At 45.2% G+C, this 19,974-nt stretch overlaps 1 protein-coding gene across 11 annotated transcripts in view; it reads left to right on the top strand.

Annotated features, from left to right (window-relative positions):
- The window catches only part of NFYC (nuclear transcription factor Y subunit gamma), a 34,837-nt gene that overhangs the window by 2,119 nt on the left and 12,744 nt on the right, over positions 1–19,974 (top strand). For 2 of the 11 annotated variants that reach the window (XM_074161905.1, XM_074161900.1), the window contains exons 2-6: positions 4,615–4,676; positions 5,498–5,599; positions 14,379–14,491; positions 18,055–18,126; positions 19,600–19,713. In XM_074161905.1, the coding sequence (XP_074018006.1) occupies positions 14,387–14,491; positions 18,055–18,126; positions 19,600–19,713 (291 nt within the window). In that variant the 5' untranslated portion in view covers positions 4,615–4,676; positions 5,498–5,599; positions 14,379–14,386. Of the gene's footprint in view, positions 1–230; positions 398–2,806; positions 2,900–4,614; positions 4,677–5,497; positions 5,600–7,892; positions 7,951–14,378; positions 14,492–18,054; positions 18,127–19,599; positions 19,714–19,974 lie in introns of those variants that run through there. The other 9 variants (XM_074161902.1, XM_074161899.1, XM_074161903.1 and 6 more) reach the window with 8 other exon arrangements.

Here is a 19,974-nt window from a genome sequence, read left to right as displayed (position 1 = left end):
CATAAAATCCTGTAAACTCGTTATTTTCCAGCAGGAACTCGTATTTTGGAACGCAGCTCCAAACCCTCTCAAGGTAACTTTAAAACCGGAAGTGGACGGGTAGGTTGCGCCGCCGGGGGGGAGGCGAGGCCCTGCGCGTCCATTGGCTAGCTACCGGCAGCCAATGGGCGCGCGGGGCCGCGCCCCGCCCCTCCGGCGGCGCTCAGCCAATAGGCGCTGCCCGGCCGGGCGCAGCAGGGTAGGTTGAGCGTCCGCTGTTAAAGGGGCCGGCGGCCCGGTCCGGCGGGGACGCGGAGTCCCGGCAGACAGGGGTCAGCTCAAAGACAAAGGGATGGCGGGGAGGCCCAGGGGCCGCCGCGGTCCCCCCGACCGGCGGGGCAGGGCCTGCTGCGGTCCGGTAAGTTGATGGCGGTGGAGCGGCTGCGGCCCGGTAGGGTGGTGGGGGAGCAGGCCCCGGTGGCGGGGGCTGCCTGCCGGGCCTCGGGGTGTCTCGGCCTTGTGCGGGGGGGGCACCGGGAGGGCCGCGGTTGGGGCCCGGGGCTGAGCTCCGCGGCGGGGAGGGCTGGGGGCACCGCGGGGCCGCGCCCTGCGTGGGTGGGGGGAGAGGGCGCCCCGGGGCCGGTAACCGGAGCGGGGGACACACACACAAAATGGCAGCGTCTTCCCCCAGTTCCCGAGCAGCTACCGAGCGCCGGGGCAGGCTGCCCCGGCTGCCCTTGAGGGGGTCTGCCTGGCTGGCTGGGAGCTGGCTCGCGGGCACCCATCGATAACACGGTTCCTGGGGGATGAGGAGGGGGGCAACGGAGCCCCCATCACCCCCGAACCGCCAGCCCAACTCCTGAGGAGTATAAGCAGCCCTTTGTTTTCCTTTTTTATTTGCAAATAAGCACTGAAGGTCACGGGAGCCCGGCAGCCCGGCGGTGACAGGCGGAGGAATGGGGTGAGAGTGTGTCTTGGCGTAGAAGTTTTGGAGCGTAAAGGGCTTTCTCGTCCATCCCGGTGTCACCCCCAACTCTGGCGGGGCTGGGCCCCCACCCGGCTCCCGCCGTCGGAGCGGTGCGGCAGCTAAAGTTGCTGGAGCTAGGCCTTCCTTTGCTACCACCAGTGACCTTGAAATACCACGGCTCTGAGTTTCGAGAATGAAGGACAAAGTTTGTTTACGGCACTTTGGACTGAAAAAAAAAAAAAAAAAAGAATCTGAGTTGAGAAACGAAGCTGCTCCCGATGGCCGAGGGCTGCGAGGACACGGAGAATAGTTTGTAGATTAGGATTAAAGTTAGTTTTCAGCGAGAGGACTCAAATCACATTGCAGACATTCCTTCTCCTCCACTCCTACTGAGAGATGCTAAATGTTCCTGCTACCGTCCTTGCTTTCTCAGGGCTGAACTGGGTGACACAGCTCGAGTGTTCTCAGTCCTGCTCTTATCTTTTTCATTTATTTTTTTTTTTCCACTGACTGCTAATTGTTGACCTTAAAAGTACTGTTTTGAAAATCAGAGGTAATTACATTGTGTAACTTTATTTTTGTAGAAAAGTGGGCCCCCCCCCACGAACCTGATCTGTTCCTCAGCGTCAGCTCCTAACAAAGGACTGCGGCTCAGGGTTGAGCTTGAACCTGAACAGTCTTTGAATGGTTACAGCCTTCAAATATTACTTTGGGGTGTTTTAATTTAAATTCAAACTGGGGAATAGCATCACCTTGTCTCAGGAAAAGCTTTTTCAACTTTCTGTGGCACCTGGCGTGGCGTACAAGCTTCAATCTGAGAAGGGGGCAGAATGAGAAACGTCCCCATAAGGCATCTATTAATAATGGTGGCTGCTCCGGTGTGTTGGTGGAATAGTGCAATAACTTCCGTAGCAGGCTGTTGGCCAGAGGCGGGGGATTTACTGTGAGCGTGAAGGTCGTTGTTAGCATCTTTAACCAAAAATGAGACATTTTAGAGGATTTTTTTTTTGCCCTGAAATTAGAGTATATTCAGCTGTTCCCTGCTCTTGAGGGGTGGCAGAAGGTGAGGGAATCTGTAGCTCCCATAAGATGAAATTAGAAATCCTGCAGAGGTCTTCGTTACGCCCAACGTTTGTCATATTTCATTGCTTAAGCTTGCACGAGGTTGTAGCCATATATGAATAGCTGCTGCTGGATCTTTCTAGGTCAAGAACAGCAGGAAAAACCTAAAGCTTTTGGTAGCACTGTAAAGGGATTCATTAACAAATTACACTGGTTCCTCCTTTTCTTGCAGCACCGTAAGAGAAAGGAAGGTCCTTGGGTCCAAGTTTACACCGCTCAGTGAAGTTTGTTGTGTCTCTGTGTCCTAAAGGTCCCCTGGGTTTTCCTTGTAATTTTTCCTGCTGGAAACGCAGGCTCTGAAAACAGGCTCATCTTTTTGTTTAAGGAACTTTTCCATCCTTGTTTTTTTGTACTAACTTAACTGGCAGTGCAGGTAGCGAAGGTGTAAAGGACAGGTTTGTTGTGGGAAATCGCTGTTCTTGGGCCGAGCTCCTCGGTGGCTGGGAGGAGGAGGATGCGTGTGACGGTGGTGGATGCCTCCAGGAGGTCACCTTTCAAGCCAGCGCTCATATTTGAGGTTGGTTGGTTGGTTTGTTTTTTTAATCGGACTAGTATCTTGCATTTATATAATGTAGCGTGACATCTGTATTTTAATAGTGTGGGCACATGAAGCGGTTTCTTAATTTCAGGGCTTAGCGGTCTGCCTGTGTGGTAGCTGCATTAAATTTGTATGGTTGCTAACTTAAACCCTTAAATTATTCTGTTTTGATAAAGACAACAGCTTACCTTATGTTTCAGAGGGTCAAAAAACGTAGCAGCTGTTACAAGGGGCACTGACAGCAAGATCAAACTTCAGGATACCTGCCAAAGCTGCCCAGGAGTTACAGGAAGGTGGTTTATTTTTATTTGTTCTCAAAAACTTAAGATTTTCTACATGCTGAGATCTCACTGGGAAGATTTTCTTCTCTTGTCTGTTTATAACGTGCTCTGCTATTTGGTCATTTCCTGATAAATCAAAATGGGTCACTCTCAGTTGTCCCTTTTCATTCAGTGAAGGTGACCCAGAAGGTCAAGATTTGCATGTTTATAATAGAGGATTATTTTTTTAAAATAATAAAAAAAAAAAATAAGAGAAAGGCCTGATGGGACCATCCCAATAGGCAGGACTGCCTATTGAGCAGTACAGGTCGTGCTTCATGTAAGTAAGAGCTGCTGATCTCGGGAGGCAAAAGGCTTATGGTTGTTTCTATGAAAATTATTACTTTTCACTTTTGCAAGATGCCATTTGATAATTTAACTTATAAAAGAAAGTAACAGGAACAGCGAGTATTAGAATAATAGAAAAATAACCCTGCAGGCCCCTAAAAGCAGTACATTGATTTCACTTTCTACCCAGAATGACACCATTTGTAGAAGACATGCCCAGTTATAGGCTGGTACAGCCTTTCACTTGGCTTTAAAACCGTCACAGGTTCTTGTGAGTAACTCACATTTGTCATTCATGGTTTTCTAGGTTGTAGCTGCTGCTGCCCTGCTGTGGTTTGAATCGCTCTTTCTGCCTTCCCCTCTTCCCTCTTTAGCAGCACGGTGGTGGTTAAGCCTAAAAACGCAGCAGAAGAGCAAAGAAACACGCGACGCTTCAGGCTGCCTTAAAATGAAAGCCTAACTTTGCCCTAAATGTGCCGCAGCATCTGGGTGTTCGCGCAGGATCATCTGACGACTGTCGGCTCCAGCTGCCGCCTGGGTCCCGCTCGCTCCCGGAGGTTAATAGCGAGCACCCGATTTAGCTGTTTCAGCCAGTTACATCGTGTGGCTATCAGGAGGATGAGAAACTGTGAGGGCTCTCATAGGACTTTTTATATAGAAACTCTTGATTTAATACAGAATTATTTATAAATAATTCAAAATATCAAGGACTAACATTTAAAAAATAATAATCATTCCCCAGGCTGAATGTCTGTTTAATCCATACTGTCTCACCAAGCGTTTGGCTTGTGCTCCAGAGCAGTAAACGTGTGTGTTACGTGATCAGAACTGCAGCTATATAAATATAAAATAAAAGAAAATGGTGAACAGCCCCAAATGCTGGGTCAGACCCCTCTGGCAACACCCCTCTTGCTTTTGTGAACTGTTGGGGACGGCAGTTGGGGGTGGTCTCTGCGATGAGTGTCAACAGATACCGAATAGATACCACCAAAGCTGGAAACTATCATTGGATTTTGAAATATTTGAAGCAGTTTCTCAATAGGTGAAGCCCATCACTTGGTTAACGCTGCCGCTTGTTGGTGCCAAAATAGTGCCTGTGGGCCTGAAAGTATTTTTGTCGGATTCCAAGTTGGGCTTATTAATATCTCATACGCTGTGTGTATTGCGTACATTCAGGGTATTTGAGAAGTGCTTTTGTTTTGGGAATACCTGTTGTCTCTGCATTTGTGACATTTCATTCCCATATGGTACGAGTCTGGCTGAGTTGCCTCCTGCCTCCGAGAGCAAGGCACTGCCTTAACGTTTCTCACTAGTTTATAACTGTTCAAGACTGAGACCATGTAATTTTGAGAAGATGAGTTCGGTATCACTTTTTTTTTTTCCTTGTTATCCTCATTAAGGCTGCTGTGAAAGGGACGTGAATAAAACGCCGGTATACCAGGACTGGGAAATACATTCTGAGGTGTGTAGCTTGGAATTCCTTTTAAATTTATAAAGCTGCAATACGTACCATCAATCCTGTGATAAGTTGGTTGAGATTAAAGTTTGTAAGGCGACATACAAGATATGCAGTATTGTTTTGGTATGTGCCAACTATTTTATCCTGTAAAGTACACTTGACTAACTTGAACGCGCTCTACTTAAAAGAGCTTTTCCGTATCTGCTGGGTGTGCGATTTGGGAGCTGGAGAGGCGGCACAAGTCATCTTAGACACTTGTTGTTATTTGTCTGGGAGTTTTCTTCCTCTGCTTCTTACTCTGTGTGCTCACCAGCCAAAATGGCACTGCAAGGAGCCACTATTTAATAATAAACACCAAATATCAAGAATTACACTTGTGCTCTTTCATTTCAAGAAGAAAGGAAAGGAAAATAACCAGTACAAACAGCAATTCAGATTATTTTGTTTGCTTTACCTTTTTAAGAAAAAAAAAAACCAAACACAACCCAAACTATTCCTGTGCCTTTTTCCTTGTGCTGCTCTAATATTTGCAGCCTCATTTTTGACTTGATGCTGCTTTGGGGGGGGGGGGGGGGGGGGGGAGGGAGGGTCACTTTTCCATTCTGTGGCGTGGTTTCTGGTGGGTTTCTGTGCGCTCCCAAACCCCTGCCCAGCATTAAGTACAGTCTGTGTGTCCTCAGTCTTTCTGTGCACAAACTGGTGGGGGCTGCTCCCGGGCAGAGGATTTTTAGCAGTGCTGCGAGTTATTTGGTGCATTGCGAATAGAAACTCAATGCTTCTGTAAAAGTAGGCATTATTCCTGGTGATATTTTTTTCTCCTGAAGGAGTAAAGCCAAGTGAAAATCGCCTGCCCCAGACTGCAGCCTGCCATTGTCTGCGCTAGAAATTGCCTTTCGCTGCCAGGTCACGCCGTCTTCTGTGTTCAGGTATGAAACTCGGCACGGTTCCTCTGGCTGCCCGTGTGTGTGTGTGTGTTCAGTACAATGTCTTTGCTGCATCTTGTCTGTGCCACAGGGTGTTCTCTTGCCCTGTGCAGCCCAAGCAGTTTCGGAGACTCAGTTCTTGTTCCTGCTGAGCTCCCCAGCACGTGCCTCTCTGCGAGGCCGTTGCCAGCTCCAGTGCCCAGTGAAAGGTACTGGTTTGCTTATGGTTTGATGCAGCTCTCTGCAAGATCGAGGCTGTAACCTCCTGACAAACTGGGTATCAGGGAGGTTTCTCGGGCCAGTTTCTGCCCAGGGTGGTTTCTCTGGCCCAAGGAGCCGGGATCAGCTCTGTTTCTTGCTCCCTCCCTGTTGAGTGGGTAGTGGAGGGGCAGCTCTTACCCCAGCATGCCGAAACCCAGCCACCGTGTCTGGGATGGGAGAAGGGAGGAGCAGAATTCCTGCCGGAGGTACTGGGGTGGAGAAAGGGAGAGGAGGAGGCAGGGCTCTGTGTGTGATCCAGCAAAAAACATCCAGCAATGCTCTTAGTGGCAGCGATGGGAGGGGAGCAAGGCAGATTTGGCCCTGCCAAACTGCTGAAACCAAACTGGGCTGGTTTGAGGAGTTGTGTGTTGTTGGAAGTGTTAATCCCTGTCCCTCTCTCTGACTTTGCAGCTGGTTTGGGCTTAAATGCTGCACCTCGCGTGAATGAAAACAGAAGTAATGCATTAGAGGTATTAGAGGGCTAATGTTCAAACAGTGCTTTGAAGATAGAATAATCTACTGCTAAATATTTATAGAAAGAAGGGCTAGAAGGCACCTAAAGAGGTCATCTTGTTTATTTTTTCTGCCCTAAGGCAAGATCAACTCAATTTAAATGCCGTTTTGCAACCTTCTCTTAAAAACCTTTAGCAATAAGTACTCAGTATCCTCTATGTAATTTAGTGCAGCATTTAACTGGCCTGACCATGATGTTCAATTTTAATTTTATCGAACAACAGAAATCTGCAAATCTGCACCTTATCCCAGCCTCGAATGATTCTCCCATCAGCTGAAATCAGCCTCTTATGTTGCCAGCTATATGCTTGGAGGATTGTGTGTATGTAACACCACGAGGGGGAACAGATAAAAATAAAACTGAGGAATTACAGAAGTTTCTTATAATAGCGCATTGGAAGGAAGCGCTTGTGTTTTGAATTATGTTGGTTTTACTGAAAGCCTCTTGAAATTGTTTTTAAGAAGTTGAAAGGTTATGTTTTCATGGAGAGCAGAACTTCAGGCTTTCCGAAGTTTGGGATCTTCACCTTTTTCTGCCACCTGAAAAGCTGCCTTAGATTTTATAGCGCTATTTTACAGCAATGGAAGAGATTTCCCATATCTTTTGGATAAATAAATCTAGTGTTAAACTTAATCCAAGACTTCTGGCTTTGGCCTATGGTTTAGCTATAACTTTGTTCATAATTTGTTGCTTGTAAGTGATGATCAAAGTTTTTATGCTTTAATAACAACAGCATCATTACCGCTGTGATGTGCTGAAATTACTGTGCTGTATCTATAATGCTATAGATTATACAGTCAATTATGTTTGATCTTTATAGTGTTCCTGCTTCCTTTTTATTGGGATGTGGAGTATTGGGTTTTGTTCAAAGCTGATCTCGTGTCCAAAACAACATCGTATAAATCTCTTTAAATGTGGTGTTCCCCCTGCTTCCCCCAGTGCTTGGTCGCGTAATGTTTTATAGGCAAAGCCTTTTCTGTGCTCTCCCGCTGACACACCAGAACTGGAAATAAGCCTCCACAGGATGTGTACATGGAAGTTGCTCCTCCTTTCGGAAGGCGTTTGGCACGTGTGGCGATGGCAGCACAAGCCAGCCTGACTTTCTCTGAGCTCCATTCCCAGGGTGTGTGTTCACTGGTTTTTCTCATGGAATCGTTCAAAGCATCAGGAGGCAAAGGCTTGTGTGTGATAACCCCAGAGCCCTGCGTGCCGTGGCTCGTGTCTCTTCCTTTGCTTCGGCATGGCCAGGCACGATTCTTTGTGGTTCTTCCCTCTGCCACAGTGCTTTGTGCCATGTTGTAGCAACGTCCTATTTTTTTAGACCTCTATAGCATTAATTCAAACTTGGTTTGTTCAGCTCTTGCCAGTGATGGCAGCTACTGATTCTTCATCAGGTCAGAAATGTGCCGTGGGGACGGGGTTTGTGTGTGGTTTTGAGGGGTCTTGTGACTGGGGTGCCCTGTTTCATAGCTGGGAAACCTTCTGTGGAGGATGATAGACTAGTTGTGTGCCTGTCTGTTCCCCGTGGCCGTGTGGAGACCACCTTCACGCGTTGTCTCATTGCCGTGTCAGAAGTGGGGTAAGCTCCCTTGGTGAGTCTGAATTGCTCTTGGCGCTTCCCTGATCAAAGCGAGAGCTGTGGTCAACAGGAGGTGCAGAAAATGGACACAACACAAACTCCATGGCACTGGTTTGGAAGAAATATCTGTCTGCAGTGACAGCGCAACTGCCGACATGACTCGAGTTTCGGAATTGCATTCTTGGCTTAAAAATTTTACATAATTGAGTGAGCAAGGCCTGAATATTAAGGTAGGAGAAGAAACCATTGATCTCAAACACAATTAAGAACTATTTTAACCAGCGCTGACACCTCCAAATGGGAGCAGAAGTAATTCTTGGCTGTGGTTCTGGCACTTTGGTATTTCCAGCCGTGCTGTTGTGCTGCTTGGCCTCCCTCTAGTCAACATGTAGCTTGGAGCTTAACAGAAACGAAATCTTATTTCATGAAAGGAGGCTCGGCTGAAAATACCTATGTTGACCTGAGTAGATCTTGAAGTAGAGTCAGTGCACAGTGAATGAAGGTGTCCTATCTCTGTGGAAGCAATTTTGGACCATTAACGTGACTTCCCAAAGGTTTGTTTTAAAATAAGGTAGTGTAGGGCATCGTGTCATGCAAAACGTGTTGTGGTTGAGCTGCAGCACAGAGACAGCTTCAACCACCACCATTGCTGCCGAGGCCAGGGGTGGTTGTTGTAGCACATTTCAAACTCGGTGTATATTCTGCATTTGATATACGAGACAGGGCTGCAAATTGCTCTAATTGAAGTAACGAAAGCAGTGTCTCGCCCAGGGTGCTGGTGTGTGGCTTTCTCTCCTACATTGACCACTCCTCCTTTGTTCGTGTTTGAAGAAATGCGTTACTAAATTCACATAAAACCGTATTTATTCTTCTTGGGAAACTCGTTCTTGGTTGCTAGATTGTTCCTTCTGATTCTGGCAGGATCAGGTGTCTGGCGCTTACTGCTACACAGAGCTCATTCTTTAGATATGCGAGTGTGGCTCCGCGCATTTTACTTTTAAATCACAGGACAGGCTCCCAAAACAGAATGCTACAGTTCGGAGAGTTCGGGCATCAGACTGGAAGTATCACAGAATGCCAGGATTGGTATTTATTCTAAATACTGACTTTTCAGCTCTATGGATCTATTTTTAATTCTTCAGGCTGCCAGAGTTTTTGTTGGGTGCTGTGACATTGGTTTTTATTCTTTGGTAGTAAAGGTGGTATATTTTTATTTTTTTTAAAAAGAGGAACTGCATTGCTTGTTTTCTCCTTTTCCGTAAAACTACTTCCTAAAAATTAATTTGCAAGTTTTGTGGGATAGTGGATGTTGTAAAACTGACAGCATCTTAAGAAGAGTTATGTGGGGAGATTTTTTGGGGAGAGGGGATTTTGTGAAAGACTGTGGACACGGAGGTGTTAGATCTGTATTTATGTGGTGGTAGAACCTGGCAGGGGGAAATTGTTTTTGCAATGTCAGTTTTCAGAAATATTTGTTTGTTTCCCTTATTTGTAGCTATAATCTAAGGATGCGGAGGCAAAACATTTGCCTGAGCTTCTCTCTAATTTCTTTTTAGCCTCCATTTACTTTAGATTTAGCCATCTTTTTAAGACATTTGGATGGAATATGCTTTTACTGCCGCGTAATACAGTGCTGTGTAAACCAGGCTCTTTCCCAGAGCGTAAGTCATGGGAATCTGAGTGTACAATATGCAAAGAACCTGACGTTTCTGCTGTCACCAGGGTCTGCGGCGCTTGATGAAGTTGCTGAGTTAGAGCCTCCTTCATCGAGAGCCTCAGGGCTTTTCAGCGCTTCCCCCTGGCATTCGCCCTTTGCATATCCCTGCAGATATTTGGATAAATTTCATTTAGATCTGCTCTCTGCCCAGCTGGCTGGGTTTGGTTGACTTCTTAGTCCAGGCCAGCTTGGGAGTGACTTAAAAGCAGGCACGTCGGAAGCTGTGACGTGACCCTCACTGGCCGGGAAGGTTGTCCTCGGGTTCCCCTTCCCGAGCTGACTTGGCCACCGGCACCGGCGATGCCCGGGAATGTCCTGGGTCTGATCGTTGGTTTTCCAGGTGAAGAGCTCTGGGTTCCTGCCCTGAGTGGAACTGCAAGATCAGGGATCTTGGGTTTATTTGTGGTTATACTGTAGCTCGTGTTTTCAATAGCAGGTTCTTGCTCAAGCGTGCAGATTGTAGGCATCCAGGGTGAGACGGCTCCATTTGCCTGCTTCCCCCTTCCCACGGCGTTAAAGAGAGAGCTCAAACTAGCATCTGCTTAAAAAACAAAAGCAAAACAAACAAGCAAGCAATAACAAAAAAAAGAACCACAGACGCTGGAGGTGTCTTCGTGCTTGCTCTGCGCTCCTCTGAAGTGAAGCTCTTAAGTGTTTGTTGGCTGCCACAGGATTTTGTAAGTTTTAATGTTTGTAAAAGGTGTTCTGCTCCGGTGAGCAGAAAAGCTCTAATTGCAAAGTGTTGATGTCGTAGTTCTGGGGATGTGCTTGCTAATCTGCTCTGTAATCACCTCCAGGCGTTTTATGCGTAGCTTTTTTGGCCTTCAGTTTCTTTTTCCTTTAAGTCTGAAAACAAAACGTTTGCCTTCATGGAGCGTATTCCCGACTGCGTGGACTGGGTTGGCTCGTGTGAAGCGGGGGTACCCCAGTCTCTCCTGTTCTACACCCTTATTTCGTGCTGTGTTTATATTTTGGGGGGGTTGGTTGGTTGCTTGCTTATATCTTAATTCCGTAACGTGTTCATGTTGTGAGTTTAGTGTGTTTGTGTGTGTGAACCTTCTCATCTAGATTCTTCTGCGAGAGCATCTCTGCGTAGCCTGGTTTTTAGGCTGCAGGCTCCTGGGACCCAAAGCTGGTGGTTTCGCTGGTCCGAGGTCAGCGCAGCATCCCCTTTGCTTCGAAGCAGCATCGGGCGCACCGGAGAGATGCCAGCTTTTGTTAAATTAAGTGCTGTGAGAGCAGAAGCATGTCAAGCTTGCGAGGAACTTCTCCAGCTTCTTTGTGGAGACGCAGCGTTGCTGGAATGGGCGAGTTCTCTCTGGTTGGGGTTATACACTTTGTGGCAACCGGGTGACACGGGAGATGGGCTTGAACTTCTGTTATTCAGCAACAAGGTGGTGTCGGAGCAGCCAGTTTCCTCTTAAACCTTCTGAGAGACCCAACCCCACGATGTGGGGCACGGGGATCCTCAGGGAACCTCTTCCCCCCTGCACTGGGTTCTGGAGGAAACCTTTGCAGGAGTAAAGATGAAGTATAATGAAGATCTAAAAATTTCCCTGCAAACTCCATATCAAAAAAGAAACACAGGTTGAGACACTGATAGTGTGAAATCGGAGGCACTGCCTCCCTGGGCTTTGGGGGGCTTATCTTCTCTTCCGTGCTCGGGCATTTTTTTTGTTGGCACTAATCCTGATAGGAGGCATTCTTTAAAGAAGAGAACGCAGCTTCCCCTTGGGTAAAGGAACTTACCTAATGGCGCAGGAATGGTTTCGTTAGCGAAGTTTGTCTGGCAGAGCTGATGCTGTCGGTTTGCGTGAGGGTTTGGGTTTTTATCTTTTCCTTAAAGCACCTTCAACGCCGCTTATGTATCTCGGTTTTAATGGGCAGAAATCACCGTAGTAATGTTCTGACCACTTTTAACCTGCTTAGCCTTTTATTTTGGAGTTTATAGTGATTTTGTTCTAGGAGTTTTTCAAGACATGAGCCTATTGGAGGCTCTTGTTTTCTACTCTAACTCAGTTTCCTAACCATTATCCTAAACAGTCACTTAAGGTGGGAATTGTCCCTTGGGTCCAGCATCAGGCTGTTCATTTTTTGTTCTGCAATCAGTCCTATGTTTACCTTGAAGACAAAAAATTTCCTCTCTTCATCGACAGGACTTTTTAAATTATAGATGAGTGGAGTAAACCATTTCTAGCTCTTCCTGAGATCTGGATGAATACCAGAGGCATACATTTAATGCAAGAAATGCGCTTTTGTGTGCAGTAGGGGGTAAAGCGATGGTGGTGGAATCTTCTTCCTCTTTGCTCCATTAGCTTTTTCTCTTTTTTTTTTTTTTTTTTTTAACCTGTTGTTTCTTAGGATTATATAGAGCATTATATTCCAGTACAGCACTTAAGTGGCTCGAATGTGAGTAATTCGTATTTTAAACTAAAGCCTTGAAAAGTGATTTGGCTTGTCTTCAAGATGAATTGCATCTCCGGTTGTAGAAAAGCCCCTGTCTGGTGTTAGTGTTGAAATATTGCCAGTACAGAGCAGATTTCAAGGATTAGCTTTTATTTATGTGCCTAAACTATTTTTTGTCTACGTTTGACAATGCAGATCAAGGGGGGAGAAAAAAAATGCCAATTTTATACTCATTAGAATATTTATCTCTCTGTATTTTTCATATAAATACTTGAAATATCTTAGTTTGTAGGTGGATAGTATTATAATGGAAATAGTTGTTGAAGAGTCATGGAGTCACTTGTCAGTCACTTATTTCCATAGGTTCCTTACCTGGAGTTCTTCCTGTCTTGAGCATTTGCTTTGAGACTGAAAATCTGATCTTCTGACCTCATCTTTGTCACTCCCCCTGTCAGAATCCCCTTCTGCTCTTCCCACACCTCCCGTGTCCCCTTCTCAGGTTGATGAAAGGAAAATACAACCCTTCACAGAGTCTGCCTTGGAAAGTGTGGGCTGCAGGAGGTAACGAGCTAATTGTCTGACATTCGTCTCTTTGATCTGTTAATAAGATTTTATGGATCATCGTTGCTTTGGAATAGTAGATTTTGAAATTGCTGGCAGTTGGCAGCTGCCTCCTGTCGGTGTTTTGGTGTGTTGTACAGCGTCACTGCGCTCCCCTTCGGCTGGAGGAAGGACTGAAATAAACCTTTACGTGGTGGATCAAAAGCATCCCGGGGATTGTGGCTGTTTATGTCAGGGCTAAAGCTACTCCTGTGTCACCATGTAATGGAAAAAGACACTGAAGTTATCTGTGAGTATCTAGAGATCTTCCCCTATAGAAAACAGAGCTCCCTTTCTCTCTTGTTCTAAGTTATGAGACACGGAGAGTGGTTGTACGTGGCGTGTGTCATTCGTGGGAACTTCAAAGCTGCTCTGGGTGACCCCGACAGCATTTAACGTTGGGAACTCACTGGCTCTTTCTGACTCTCCTGGCGCTCGCCGAGATGCTTTCAGAGCATGGGAAGCACCGAGTCCCGTCCTGTCGGGTCAGGTCTCAGCAAGCCCTATGTCTGTGCGGGTTTTTGGCACGTCTGCCCTGTCCTTCCAGGCTGCCATCCCCGCTGGGAATCCTGCCGGAGCCACGCGCTCCTGTCACACAGGGGAAGCCAGCGGGGCTGGTTGTGGCGTGCCAAGGGATTCCCAAGTTGTGCATCCGACTTCATCTTAATATTAACTAGAGCTGTCTTAAGAGTTCCTTGGCAAAAAGGCAGGACTTGTTCCAGGAGTTTATGGGGGGAGCAGAATTGTGTCAGCTGGAACCTGAAATGTGCCTGGATGGTCCCACGTGGGGTGGCACTGGTGTGGTCACCCGAGGACGAGATCGATGGATGCCGTGTGACCTGACCTCTTCACCATCTTCACTGCAGTGCAGCACGGTTATAGGGGAAAGTCTGAACCCAGTTATTGTCCCTTTGTTTCCTCGGTATGAGTTCCTGGTGACTACTGGTACATACTGCAAATAAAGCCATTTGCAAAGATGCAAGTCGTAATGAAAGCACAGGCGATGTCCAGTAGAAATTCAATAGCAGCCAGACTTGCTGAACATCCTGCAGATGCAGAATACTGAATGGCAGGTATGGGTCTTTATAAAAATTGTTTCAATTAAAACATTTGAATTTTAAATCTTACTTTGTGCTTTTGACATTCTGCGGGCTGTTAATTTCTCCTGTTGATTATACCCAAGGAGAAGAGGTGTTTTAAAAATACTGTAAGGCCACAAAAGCTGACACAGAAGCAACTGTTTCATTACACTTTTTAGAAGTAATATCGAGCTGACACTGACAGTTCTGGTTTCAGGTTGAGGGGGGGTTGCTGCCATATCCTGCGCTGTTGTTGGCTGTAACAAGCAAGCGAAAGAAATGATTTTATAATAGGCACACACCGGAGTGTGAACTGTGACCGAGCATGAGTTAGATTTTGCAACTCCTCTGTAAAGGCAGAGCTCTAATAGGGGAACAAGGAGACTATTTTGCTTTAATGTTCTTTTACAATCTTTGGAAAAATAAATAAAATTTTAAAAAGACAATTCCAGAGGCTGTGAGTGTCCATATGTTGTTGCTGTGAGACCTGGAGTGGCATATCTTACTTGGACAGTTTTCTGGAGCCCTGGGGCTGGCCCCCTTCCTGTATTCCTGGACTTGGAGGGAACCTCTGGGAGCCTTTGACCTCCTCCCTCATTGCTAATGCTTGATTTTGTTTCTCCCAGCTTCCAGAATGTCCACGGACGGTGGCTTCGGCACAGCGAGCAACAGCGATGCCCAGCAAAGCCTCCAGTCCTTCTGGCCACGGGTCATGGAGGAGATCCGCAATCTCACGGTGGTGAGTGTCCTCCTGGGTTGGGTTATTTCTGAAGAACTGACAGTGAAAAGTCAATGGTGGTGAGATCAATCTCGGCTTGAACAAGTTCCTGCTGCTAATAGGATCCAGTAGAGTTGGCTATTTACAACTTGGAAGGTGGCCTTAAGAGCTGACAAATAATCCTTCAGCCAGCCTTGTGACTATTGGCTACAACTGCCAAAAATTGAGAGATAAATTGAATGATTCATAGATAATGAGATGTAATAGTCATACCTTCAGCTCTTTTTGGACTAAAGAAGACGACAAAGTTGATTCAAAGGTTCTTTTAACAGGCAAAATGATGATGTGGCTGCTTTCTGGAGAATTGCAGAGGAATTATCTGCCGTTTGTGGGGGGGAAAGGGAAGTGATCTTAAAATAGCTACAGGTATAAGTGTAGCTGCCATAAGCTGTTTTAGCTAATGGAAGATTGAGGGATTTGAGAATATACCTCATGGTGTATTACATGGGCTGTTTTAACTCCTGTTCAAATTCTGTAATATAAATTACAGTGTGTGAGGGAGCTCTTATCCACCCCAAAGGACAAGCCACATCAGCACATCCTGGGCGACGTTACTGTTCAAAATAGGACTTGGTCTCTACCCCCGTCCTAATTCAAACACCTGGGTATTGGCAGACAGTTACAATTTTGTGAATGAATTTTTTGGACTTAGACTTTTGTATAGAACTCTCATGCCCTTCTTCCCAACCGTCTCCTTTGACAAGCCTGAAGTTTTGAAAATCACTTGAATGCCAAGTGCATCATTATCACATGCTTTATTAATTTAAAGGCATTTGATTAAAAAAAAGTCCTGTGTAAACCGAGAATAAGAATTGGGACTAAGTAGCTTCTATTTTTTTCTATCCCCAAAAGACATGTGCCTGAGAACAAGGGCATATAATAAAAATGACTTTCTGAGAGAGACCGATAAATCGCTGTGATACAGTGCTCCTGAAAGCACACTCCTGGGCTTCTCATGTACCCAAAAACAAAGGGGCTCCAGTCAAAGACGGGCTGTTCAAAGTGAAAACCCCAATCCAGTAGTATGAAGATAAGCTGCTTTTTTTCAGCCTGTGTGCAGATAGTTGATTAAAGAAACAGATGTAGAAATTTGTATGCATAACCAGAATTAATTACTTTCCTCTTTCAGCGCAGTGAATTCTTGTGTTCAAGAGCTGTAGTTTGTTTTCATCCCCACATGAAAGGGGTTTATTCTGCGGCTTATCAACTATGGGCAGCTTAATTTTTAACTTCGTATGAATCTATTTATTGCCTTGCGAGCTAGTAAGTCATTGACAATTTAACTGAGGACAGTGAAGGGAGTTGGAAAGGAAAAGCGATAATAGCGAAACACATTCCTGGGCGGTTGTTCCCTGCGTAATCAAATCCTGAAATTTAATTGTGCATCTTGCTGGACGTAAGTAAAGTTAAAGCTCATCCGTGTGTGCTGCACAGCGGAGCTCGGAGCAGCTGCTGGATGGAAAGCCTGCTCTGGCTGCCTGCTTTTTGGGCTATTTCTGCCTCATTTTGTTTGCCACGTGCCACCGGTAGCCAAAATTCAGGGGGCATAAAACAAGGGAGCTGCTTTAGAAGAATGAACCAAAGCTCCCCATTCTCTGCCCCGTATAACAGCAAGGACTGTGGCCTGGTCTGGGAGAAAGGGAGGGCAGGACGAGGCTGAAACTCGCATTTCAGCTCCACAATGAGTTAGAAGAGGCCTGTGAAAACATTGAGACCTAATTTGGAAAAAAAGAAAAGATGAAGAATTGGTGTCTAAAGTTTGTTCTGCTGGGTAGTAGCCAGTAGTGGTCATGCTTCCCTTCACTATGGTACTTGCGTATTAATTTTGATTTATGTGACGTTTGCCTGTCTGTGTTAAAGGAATAAAGGAGCTTGAATTTTTTGTAATTTCCCACTGCCTCTAAAGATTTTAATAGTGTTGGACCTCTGCCTGTCTACTTGCACTTCTGCTGTTCGTAGAAGTTAATATACATAAGACTGTTAAGAGTTTCACAAATTAGGAATTTTGCCCTCGTCTTTCTCTGAGCCCTGCTCAAAGCTCAGGAGGCGCTTTAAAAAGGAACAAGCTTTTTTTAAAAAACAAAACAAAACAAAAAAACCCAAAACCAAAACCCTCAAAAAAAAAAAAAAAAACAACTCGAAAAACCCTTTGGGATATTTTTCCAGGCCCTAGCAACCCTGTAACTTGTTTGTGTGGCGGTTACTGGCTGAAAATGTCACCCTGAGCACTCTGTGTGTTGGAGCACAGGTCCCAGCTTCTCCCACTGCCCAAAATCCTTCCAAAATCCAGCGTTCACCAGCAGGATGTGACAGCCTCCGGCGCTCCTTGCAAGGACACCCCCCCGCCCCAAATCAGTTCTCATTTTTGCAGCATATCACTAGGAGCACCCCATTCATGTTTCCCTATAGAAAAGCACAGAGCTCTTTTTCAATATATATGCATAAGAAAGAATGTATACAAATATACATACAATTTTTATATATAAATTAAATAAAATGCCCCCTGCTGGAGTGCTGGCTGGACCGTGCACAACCTCCATATTTTGCTTCAATAGAAAGCAGCATTTTCAGCATTTTTTTTTCTCTCTTTTGTTTCACTAAAACCTCTTGCAGCGCCTTCTTCCCTAGAGAAATGAGTTTCCTTTGATTTTCTATGGCATTTTCGTGAAGAAGGGAAGACCTTTCTTTTTTTTCTTCTTTTTTTTTTTTTTTTTTTAGAAGCCCTCTGTGGGTAGAGATTCTGCATTCCTGATGCAGGGGTACGTAGCGTCAGCCTTTCTCCCTTTTTTAGAGGCTCCTGGTAGCAATGCACTTTGAATGTATTTATTTATTTATTTTTATTATTCCTCTTTTTCTCTTCAGAGGAGGGAGCCCAGTGTTTGGAGTGAGGCCCTGCTCACGTTGGGTGACAGCACAGTGACAGCACCCGCTCTCTCTCCCCTAAACCATCATGTCTCCCTTCCGAGTCAGCAGTTCGATGGAAAATAGCGAGAAATCCATCCTAGAAGAGACTTATTTTTTTGAATGTGATTCCCACAAGGTTTTTAACACCAAAATTGGTATCGGGCAAGAGGGAAGTACAAATAAAGCAAAGGAGGTTTCGTCCTGTGGCCCCACACGGCTCGTGGTGCCTTCAGTTTCTCTTGTGACTTTCTGTAAATTCCAATGGTTTCTGGGTCCCGAGACAGCTAATTGAATTAGTTTCTTCAAATATAAATAGATGGAGAAATGTGTAGCATTAGAAACATTCTGTTCTGCAGAATGGCTTCAACTTTGAGGTGAAATAGTCGATACAAGTGTCTGACAGAAGATTTAAGTAGAATTCTGTCAGTATAAAATACAGAAAAGCAGATGAGGATTCTCAGGCCTGAGGAGAACCTGCCAGACCTCAAAGAAAAGAAGTAATTTTTATAAAAGTAACTTTAGCCAGTTTAGTTCCAGACAGTAGTGACTCTTAACATTTCTTATCTTACCTTTGCAGTTAAGTATCAGTAAAGAGTCTCTCAAATTGAATCTCTCTGCAGAAAGACTTCAGAGTTCAAGAACTCCCTCTGGCTCGTATTAAGAAGATAATGAAACTAGATGAAGATGTGAAGGTACAGTCATGGGGATTTTTTTAAGTGTTTATGATCCTTCTGGTGGATCTTGTAGCTGTAATTCCTTGCAATTCATTGCTTATTATTATTGTTTATTATTGTTTTTAAAGCACATTCCAGCAGTTGCCTTGAATGCAATGTTGGCTGGCCTTGTATAATTAAACTGAGCTGGGAAAGCAGAATCATTTGGGATCTTTGCTGAAGACTTTTGCAGTTTTGCTTTCTTCTGGTAGATACCAGACTACTGTATCATTCTGTAATTCCTTTTTTTCCCTAGTGCTTAATTGACTTGTGTTTCCTCCTTGTTTCTCTCTATTTTTCCTTTCACGAATCTATAGTGTTTAATATGAAGAGTGAGCTCACTGCAGTGTGTGCTGTGCTGTTTCAAGTGTTATCGAACAAATAAGTAACAATTGAGGTAGATAGCGTGGGTTTGGTAGCAGTATTTGAGCTGACCCCTTGCCATGTGATCCCTGATGATAACACAGGAGTTGACCGATGAAAACTTCCTGATGTAAGAGGAAGGAGAAAGGAATCACCTGCCGGGTTTCACTCGTGCTCCAGTCCTCCCGGTTTTTATGTTGGGAAACTGTCAGACACTTAAATCCTAAGACAAAAGAGAATGGTTTGCACTTTCTTCTTCTTTTTCTCAATGTGACACCATCCTTCTGTTAGGACAACTTTTAACATTTAAATGGGATCCTGGAAAAGGTGTGTGGTGTTTTCCCGCACAAGGGAGCGATTCATCCAGCCTGGAGGGGGAGGGAACCCTGGTCTCTACTGTGTCTGAACCCAACGAGTGCCAGATTTTTTGATGATGAAGGGGAAAATAAGATTTAAGGGCAGGAGGGAAGTCTCTGAACTTCCTGGAACATTATTTGACAAGGAGAAGGCTGTACAAGCAAGCATTGATGCCAAGCCAGCTAATAATCAAACTGCTTAATTTGAGTAAAACATGAGCTAGATACTTTTTAAGGAAAAGGAATTTGGTGAGGGAGAGGCTTTACTTGGGCCTCTAAACCTCCTTTGCAATTTCAGCATTCGTTTTCAAATTATATAAAAGTTACAACTATAAAGTAAGGTTTTAAAATGAGCCCTCGAGTGTTGTCTTCAGTTTCTAAATTATTTATGCCCATGCCGAGGTGCTCCAAGAGGAGCTGCTGGTTGACACCCTGGAGAGGGATGTGCGCTGATGCTATTTACTGGCTCACCATAATCCGGGACAATATGGATTAACATCTGACTAGTCCTGGAGGAAACAAGTTTTCCAAACAGATTTTAGATGCCCAATACTGTTAACACTGGAGTGTCACACCCATAGATATCCTGACGTGGAAATTCCCCCAACTTGACTGTTAAACAATGCAGCCATTCAGATTTGACTGGGGTGATGAGGTTACTCCGACCACCACTGTGCGGTGTGAGGATAGTAATGGTAAAATTGAAAAACAAAAATTATAAATCTGATTGCAGATGATCAGCGCAGAAGCTCCGGTGCTGTTCGCCAAGGCAGCTCAGATCTTCATAACAGAATTGACGTTGCGAGCCTGGATCCACACGGAAGACAACAAGCGCAGGACTCTGCAGGTAACGGAGCTGCTCCTGCCTGGCCTTCAGCTGCCTCAGAAACCGTTTCCAACTCTCTGTTTCCATAACACGAGGCGTGTTTTGTAGACAGTAGCTTCAGTACCTGTGTTTATCGCTACAAAGCACAGGCGCAGTGTAACCGGGTGACTGAAATGCTGCTTTTTTTTTTTCCTTAATTTGTTTTCAAAAAAACAAAACGCAACCCCCCAAAAAAAACCCAACCCAGAAACCAAAGCTGCAGCTGTGAGCTAATTGTCACCT

The sequence above is a fragment of the Numenius arquata genome, chromosome 21 (genome assembly GCF_964106895.1).
Source record: "Numenius arquata chromosome 21, bNumArq3.hap1.1, whole genome shotgun sequence".
NCBI lineage: Eukaryota > Metazoa > Chordata > Aves > Charadriiformes > Scolopacidae > Numenius > Numenius arquata.
The sequence above is the reverse complement of the archived record's forward strand: the minus strand, read 5'-3'. Positions and strand labels throughout refer to the sequence as shown.